The sequence below is a fragment of the Ictidomys tridecemlineatus genome, chromosome X (assembly GCF_052094955.1).
Source record: "Ictidomys tridecemlineatus isolate mIctTri1 chromosome X, mIctTri1.hap1, whole genome shotgun sequence".
In the NCBI taxonomy this organism is placed as follows: Eukaryota; Metazoa; Chordata; class Mammalia; order Rodentia; family Sciuridae; genus Ictidomys; species Ictidomys tridecemlineatus.
Genome location: NC_135493.1, coordinates 13,103,995 through 13,112,904, shown reverse-complemented (window position 1 = coordinate 13,112,904; position 8,910 = coordinate 13,103,995). Strand labels below are relative to the sequence as shown.

General features: G+C 36.2%; 1 protein-coding gene across 9 annotated transcripts in view; it reads right to left on the bottom strand.

Annotated features, from left to right (window-relative positions):
* Window positions 1–5,827: 5,827 nt before the first annotated feature.
* Atp11c (ATPase phospholipid transporting 11C (ATP11C blood group)) overlaps window positions 5,828–8,910 on the bottom strand; it is a 197,029-nt gene continuing 193,946 nt past the window's right edge. For 8 of the 9 annotated variants that reach the window (XM_078034187.1, XM_021726270.3, XM_040286275.2 and 5 more), the window contains one exon: window positions 5,828–8,445. Coding sequence is in view for 2 of the 9 variants with exons in the window: in XM_078034186.1 (XP_077890312.1) it covers window positions 8,383–8,445 (63 nt within the window). In the remaining 7 variants the exon portion in view is untranslated. The remainder of the gene's footprint in view (window positions 8,446–8,910) is intronic. The other variant, XR_013431658.1, reaches the window with a different exon arrangement.

The following is an 8,910-nucleotide window of genomic DNA, read 5'->3' as shown; positions in this document are numbered from 1 at the left end:
CCAGTCTCACCAGTCACCTACATGAGGGGATGGAGAAAGGAGCAGAACCCTTATTACACATACTTCATGAAGGGTGGTGGAGTTCCTATTTTATGAATAGGGGCAGAAGCATAAAAAGAGGAAAAATTATTCCCTTTGCAATTAATATTGCAGTTTTTAATTTATTCTTGAATATTTTTGGTTCTAGGGATTGAACCTGAGGGTGCTCAACCACTGAGCTACATCCCCAGCACCTCCCCTTTTAGTTGTTGATGAACTTTTATTTTATGCATGTATTTATATGCAGTGCTGAGAATTGAACTCAGTGCCTCACACATGTGAGGCAAGCACTCTACCACCGAGTCACAGCCCCAGTCCCCCACCCCTTTTGAGACAGGGTCTTGCTAAGTTGCAGAGGTTGGCTTTGAACTTATGATTCTTCTGCCTCAGCCTCTTGAGTAGCTTACAAGCATGTGCCACTATGCCTGGTTTATTCTTGAATTTTGAATATGATAAAAGATGAATTTATCTAGATATGCCAAATTGGTTTTTTTAGTGCTAAGTATCATTATTATTGCTAATTGAGATGGCTGTAATATAGAGGGACCCTTTACTTCTATTAATTAATGCATCCATAAAAATTAATGTCTAGGGGCTGGGGTTGTATTGTAGCTCAATGATAGAGCACTTGCCTAGCACATGTGATACCCAGCACCACATAAAGATAAACAAAATAAAGGTATTGTGTCCATCTACAACTAAAAAAATAAACAAAAATTAACATCCATATCGTACTTATTACAGAATTGACTTCAGAGTTCTTTCTACAAATTTGTTTTCTTCATATGGAAAATATAAAAGATGACATTTATAACAGGGCTAAAATCTAGCTCCTTCAAGTTTTATCTTTGTTTATATACACTAAATCATAATATTAAATCTGAACCTGAGTCCTCAAATCCTTACTGTGTCAGTCCTGGGCCTGTTTACTCTGAGATGCATTCCTCATGCTTCCCTGCTCTGCCCTGTACTGTTTCCCAGGGTCCTAAGTTAGCTGGTTTCCAGCTGGGTCCTGTCAATGGAAGGTGCTGACTGCAGGTTTGGAGGCAGAAGCCAGGATATTTTTGCCTCAGGCGTCATCTGCTTCAGACAGGGATTCCATGATTCCCACTTGTCAAGTGACCAAGCCAAAGACCCCAGAAACTCCACCTCCTCCTTTTATTCCCGAGCTTTCCGGTGGTTCCAGCTTCCTTTTCCTAATCTCTAGGGTGCTTTTCAGAGTCCTCAGTAAATTTTTCAGCTGTACCAACTCTATAATCAATTACTTGTATTGAGTTCCACCACTTAAAATACACAAATGGTCTGTTTTTCACTTTGCAACCTGACGGATGCTCTGGGCTTGAGAAGATTTTCATTAATATCTTCCTCAGATCATGAAAATGAACCCACTCAAATGAAAGCAGGGAGGAGGGGGTGTGATGCAGACCATTACCAGGTTAGGAAACCTAGCTATAGCTGTTTTTTCTTTTCAAAGTGCATCATAGAAAACTTGTGTCCAATGATGTTAGTAGATGGTCATTGCAAAAAAGGGTTCCTTGGCCCAATATCTGGAACACATTGGGTTAAACAAAGTGCAATTCTTCAATTTGAGGTTTGTCATGTAATGTTCCAGCATGTACTATAATTTCTCAAACAGGAGACTATCATACACAGAACTTCTCAAATGCATCTAACCAGAGAACCTAATTTTTCAAGGAATAGCTAACATCCAGGACTATCATTTCACATAACAGTTTGGAAAATTCTGAATAACAATGACCTCAGCCACTTTTTTTGGGGGGGTTAGTACTGGGGATTTAGCCCAGGGACGCTCAACCACTGAGTTACAACCTCAACCCTTTTTGAGACAGGGTCTTGCTAAGTTCCTGAGGCTGGCTTTGAACCTGTGATCTTCCTGCCTCAGCCTTCTGAGTCACTGGGATTACCGGTGTGCACCACCCATGCCCAACTTGGCCAGACTTTTAAAAAATATTTTTCATTGTCAATGGACCTTTATTTATTTATATTCAGTGCCGAGAATCGAACCCAGTGCCTCACACATGTTAGGCAAGCACACTGATCCACCGCCCCAGCACCTTGGCCAGACTTTTGATAAGAGTTGAATCATTTGGGAAAGAAGAGTGCTGTCAATGTTCTTGTTTTTTTATCTACATACTTTAGATATCAGGGTTAAGTAGCTAATTTGATTCTCTTTATTAAGATTATAGAAATTTGTATTCTTACTCAAAGCGTGGGAAGAAGGGATAGGATATTATAACTTGCGTCTGCATCTGTAAAAGTACAAGTAATAAAAATGAATGAAGGGAAGGCCCAAGACTAGGCTATTGGAACTACTCATCTCAATCCTAAAGGCAACAGCATGAATCCAGCCTATGGTTTAATTTGGGACAGGAATGGCAGCATCCTGGTGAGCCCAAATGAAAATCACCACAGTAAGGTTAGTTTTTTATTTATTTCAGAATCCAGCAGGAAATGCTTTAGAAGTCCTAGGCAAAGTGTGGCAAAGCAGGAACAGGAAACAACATGGGTCATACCTAAGTTCTGTTAAGATAATTATCTTGGGCTGGGGTTGTGGCTCAGTGGTAGAGGGCTTGCCTAACATGCATGAGGCGCTGGGTTTGATTTTCAGAACCACATATAAATAAAAAATAAAGGGCCATCAACAATTAAAATAAATAAAATTTTAAAAAATAATAACTTACCTGAGCATCATTTTAAAAAATATTTTTAGTTGTCAATGGATCTCTTGTTTAATTTATATGCGGTGCCGGGATCAAAATCAGGGCCTCATACATGCCAGGCAAGCACTCTATCACTGAGCCACTACTCCAGCCTCATGAGCATCAGTTTCTTTACCTGTAAGAATCTAGAGTTCAGTGATCTCTACATAAGAGATATAAAAACATAGCTGTAAAGTGCTATGCAGATGTTATCTAATAAACTATATTTTAGTCTTATGTGTTCAGCTTAATTGTATGTTCTTTCCCATTAATTTTTTGGGGGTGTGATGGGGATTGAACCCAGGGGTACTTTACCACTGAGCTACATCCTTAGTCCTTTTAATTTAAAACAAAAATCCCACATTTTTATTTGTGCATTATAGTTGTACACAATGTTGGGATTTGTTACATATTCATACATGCAGTTTTTTTTTTTTTCTGAGACAGGGTCTCACCAAGATACTGGGGCTGGCCTTGAACTTGTTATCATTCTGCCTCAGTCTCCAGTGTCTTTGGGATTATAGGTATGTGCTTCAGCTCCACATTTTTACACTTCATTGCTTAAACATTTTTAACTTGTAATTGTGAAATAACTTCAGAGTTGTTGCAAAGATAGTACAAAGAATTCTCATTTAGCTTCCAGATTCCCCCAAATATAACACACAATCACAGCTCAATTTTAAATATCATAAACTTAACACTGAGACGCTACATATATAACATTAAAGAATCTACATATTATAGTCAAATTTTGCTAATTATCCCAACAATGTTCAATATGGTCCAAGATCTGGTTGATGATCATATGGTGCATTATTGTCATCATGTCACTGTTGTTTTGGTTTCTGTTATCTGGTATAGTTCCTCAGTTTTGGTCTTTCATGGTGTTGATGAACTTGAAGATTGCAAACCAGTTAATGAATACCCTTCAGTTTGGGTTTCTCTGATGTTTTCTCATGGTTTGTAACATTCTGGTGGTTTGTTTATTCATGCCATCAGGGGGTGGTATAATAATGGAAATATAGTGTCCCAGTTAAGTGAACAGATTCTACTCAGAATACCTGGGTTCCATGTTCCTCATTCAGTTCTACCAGTCTGTGTAACCTTGTTTTTTTTTTTTTTTAAAAAAAAAAAAACTCAATTTCTTTACCTTTCAGATGGAAAGGTGTCAGTACCTATCTTCTAGGGCTGTTGAAATTATAAAAGGTGTGAATATACACACATAGTGGTTGGAACACAGCAAGTATAATAATTCCTGGCACAGAGTGAATGTAATAATCTTAGCTAACATTTCTTCAGCACTTTCCTTTGCACATCAGATGCCGGGCAAAATGTATTCAATTAATTTTTAAAAAGTTACAAAATAATTAAACCCCCCTTTTTTCTGACAACTATTCCTAGAACTCCAGCCCTCATTAGCATGCTTTTAGCACTTCACCCATAGATGCATTCACTGAATAACCATAGTGATAACCTCAGCCCTTAACCTTTCCATATGCTTCTTGTTGAAGGGGCCAAACCACTCAGACCCTCACAACATCCATTGTATTGGCCAACCCAGGGCAGACACAGCAGGGAGGCAGAGAGGGAGTTGCTTACAATGCTGGATGGGGGGGGGCAGAGGGAAGGAAGCCTGAACAGATTCCAAGAAGCTAGAAAGCATGTAAAACACATCTGTGAACATTTGGTAAAAGAACTGTTCATTAAAAAGTCAAAGCAACAACAACAAAATCCCTCAACATAAAAATAACAATGCAAGGCTGGGGTTGAGGCTCAGGGGTAGAGTGCTTGCCTAGCATGTTCAGGGCTCTGGGTTCAATACTCAGCACCACATAAAAATAAATAAATTAATTTAAAAAATAACAGTGCTTCCATCTGAGTAGCAAATGACATTTTACAAAGCAATTTTGATCCTTTACCTCATTTGATTCTTACCCCTCAAGATATCATTTGTATGGATAGGGGAATGGGTCTAAGTGGCAACCTGAAGCTTTAATTCAGGCTTTGCCTCTGAATATAGGAGGAGAAGGAGGAGCTGGAGGAGGAGAAGCAGGACGGAAGGGGGGAAGGGGGAGGGGGGAAGAGGTGGAGGAGAAAGAGAAAGAAAGGAGGAGGAAAAAGATGCAGTAAATAGAGCTCAAAGACAAACAGGATTAAAATCTAACAAAATGCAGAGACTGGAGTATAAAAATGCAATCAGCATCATTGTTACAACTTGGCAGTCAAGGACAGCAGGGTTTTCCAAGAAAGGGTACATTCATGAGGCCTTGGGTACAGATTAAGCAATGTAAGGAGAGTGGGAAAAGTATATATGTGTACTTTAAAAAAAACAATTTTGTAGTTGTAGATGGACAGCATGCCTTTATTTCATTTGTTTATTTTTTATGTGGTGTTGAGGATCAAACCCAGTGCCTCACACATGCAAGGCAAGCGCTCTGTCACTGAGCTACAGCCCCAGCCCTATATATACTTTTAAAAAATAAAGTCTATTTCTGGCTATTTAAGAATCAAATAGTTTCAATAGGTTGGAGACAGACTATACATCACACTACTTCTGATGCACCAGCAGCATCAAACACACTGATATGCACACAGTAGAGTCATTCCCTTATCAATATTTATTTCCTGATCAGACTGCACATTTACCCCTTTCATTAGTGCATTAAAGTTGTATATAATTGTTGGGTTCATTTAGACATAATCATCTATGCATGGAATTTGACTTAATCCATTTCCTGACTGGATTTTTAAAAAAGTTTTGGTACTAGGGATAAAACCCAGTGCCTCCCCCATGCTAAGCATATACTCTACCATTGAGGGATACTTCCAGCCTCCTGGCTGGACTTTTATTTATGCAATGATAAGAAATGGTTTTTAAAAAACTTCCATGAATATCTTACCCTCTCCAAATTAGTTGTTACCACAAAATGCCAATTGAAATTATGTAGAAATGGTCAGCCTTGTGAACTATGTGAAAAGATAAAACTTATTTCCCATCACCAAGTTGTTTCCATATTATTTTGATGTCAAACTGAGACCTTTCCAAAAAAGACACTAAAATATCAATCTTATCATACCAAAGTTTATTGATTACACCAAAGAAAAATTCTGTAATGAAAAAGGCAAGTTGCATTGATAAAAGATGGCATCACATTCATTTTAGAAAGCAACATAGATGTAAAAAATTGCTTATGTGAAAAATGTAATATTGCAGTTCCACTTTGCAAGCTGAAAAATGATTTTTGTCAACATTTGCATAAAATCTGAACATTTATATGCTGCAGGTTATTAAAAATTTCATCACTAGATTATGAATTTTGCAAATTTTAGGCTTACATTTATACTGTTGCTGGTGTATATGTGATAGATATGGAATGAATAGTTTCAGTTTAATAGGCAACAACCTCAAACAGTGTACAACAGTTGTGAAAATGATCAGGACATTTTGATAGCTCAAGATTATTCAAATTATAAATATGTGGTCCTGTTATTATATTTCCTCCCCTTCTGTCACAAAATAGGGTGGTCAGATTGTAGGAATACTAGATGGATTATTCCAAATTATTTCATCTGTTAACTTCACACTAGCCATTTATAGCTCATTAATAAAAATACCTTTCAAAAAAAAAAAAGCCAGGTCCTTCTCAAGGGTCTAGGCCACGATCTTATACATCATTGCCATTCTAAATTTGACCTGTAGTGCTCAGTGTAACGTGTAGCTGAGACATGACTCTAAATCTCCTTTACTCTTTCTTGTTGGCAGCAACACATTTTACATGCAACCAATTTTATTTCTACTATGCTGAATATTCTAATTATGCCAACTCTTTAATGGTTCTGGCATTATACAAGCCTACTTTGGCTCTCTTACTTGTATTCACAGTCCCTACAGTTCTTCTGAAAAACAACACAGCAACAACTATAAAAACAACAACAACAAGAACAAGACATCAAAAGCTTTCCTGGGTTAGACATTTTAGCTCTTTGGGATAGGCAAAGAATTTAAAGACTTTGTCTTTAGCACATCACCTCAAATACAGGCTACCAGAAAACAGCACACTTAGGCAGTTGTGAATGATATCTAACAATATACTCAAAAATAATACTGACAGAGGAAAATAAATTAAATAATAAAAGGGATAAGTAATGATGAAATGTTTTCTAATAATTAAAATAATGTCCTTTGTAGAATTAAAAAAAATACACCTAAACATTAACACAAAATATATGTGGAAGAAAACTACACCTAAACATTAACACAAAATATATGTGCCATATGGACTATGTAAAGATATTGGTAGAGATTGAATCCAGTACTTTTCCAAATCAAGGTATAATCTACACATTAATAATAGTACAGGCATGCCAGAAAGAAAAAGGTAGAAATTGATATGAAAATATTTTAAAAGACCATTTTAATTTAGCAGTCAAATCTGAGACCATTTATATCCAAAATGTGTCTGATTTTACCATTGAATAAAGACATTTCATATTTAGTTTTAAGTGAAATCATTAGGAGCCTAAAGTCTTCTAAGTCCAGCAAGTTGAGGCCCTAACCAAGATCAATTTAACAGTTTAGAATTATACCACTTGCACTGGTCAAATTAGCTATGAGAGAGACACAGAGTCATAGCTCTACAGGCAGAACCAGCTTGGGATGGATGTTTCCTCTTCCCCAAATTGGCAAGTTAAAAAAAAAGGTGCTGCATTATATGCATGACTGCAACCTCTTTGAAATAAAAAACCGTTTAAAATAAGCTTGTTCTTTCTAGTCTCTTTACATAAAATGATAAAAGGCTAATGTTTAGAATGTCTTTATTTTTGTATAAAAATGATCTTACCCACTTTGCCTCAGTTTCCAGTAAAATTAACATTGGAAAAAATCTGTTTATTCCCTATTTTGAGGGACTACTAAATGACTGAAATGTTTTATGCTTTATTTTCAAGTCTAGTAGCCTTACACCCATAAGTGGTACTTAATTCAGAAAAACAAACATTTTTTTCTGTTCTCACAATAACAACCAGAGTCAACACTTCCCACACAAGTGTTCAAGGTATTTTTGGGCAAAGATATTCTATTAAGACACAGTTAGCATGTGGGTGAACAGAAAAGATGAACTCTTCCATCTGATGCATCGATACCATCTAGTCCTTCAGTATTCAAGTATTCCTTTTGTTTGAAAAAAAATAATTTAAGATGATCATTCAGCAGGAATGAGAAATGTGATCCAAACAGCCTATGTCTTCTGCCAAGCAAAAAATGTAATACTGTATTTTAGTAAAATCTATTCATTCCCATTGCATGACTTCTACTTTATACTATTGTATTTAAATCCATTCACAAAGTCAATGGGTTAAAAGAGCACCCATTTGGTAGTTAAGATTATTCTAACTAAAGCCAGAATTTTAAGTAAAGAATACTTTCAACTTCATATAATTCTTAACTTAGAACTTTGGCCATAATGGCTAATTATAATAACTATAAATGCTTAGGAGAGTAATTTGGTATTTTAATGGACATTTATTCTGAACCCTAAGACATAAGAGAGTGGTTTAGTTTTTGTTGCATATCGAGTATCCTGAGATGATAACTTTTTTGGTGGTTTCTTCATGTTTTCTTTTTTTAGCTGTAATCACTGTCAATATGCTTGTAGGACAATAACATAGGCAGTTCAAGATTCGGATTCTGAAAAATTTAAAATATACAGTTAAAAGATGTATTTTAATAATTATATAAAACCATCTGTTTAGCATTTTCAAAAATAAATCACATAGTAAATTTTGTTATGCAAGTAAAGCAACTGTCTCAACAAACTGTCAAGTTTTATTCACATGCAGGGGAAAAAAAAACAGTGGCACAATTACAAGATTTTAACCCTGTCTTCATTTGTCAGCTGAGTAGATTCAGGCTTGCTTTTTGCTTTTGGATTGCTCCAGGTTTCTCCTAATAACACTACAGCAGAGTTTTAACATACTTTGATCCCTTCCTGTAGGCTGGAAGCTTCTTGAAAACAGGTACATTTTATTATTTATCTTTTTATCTCTAGCATCTAGTACAATGTCTGGCACATAGCAGATGCTCAGAAAATGTTGAATGAATGAATGAATGGGTTACTTTTTTTTGGATGTGTGAATTTTGACAGAACTCTGA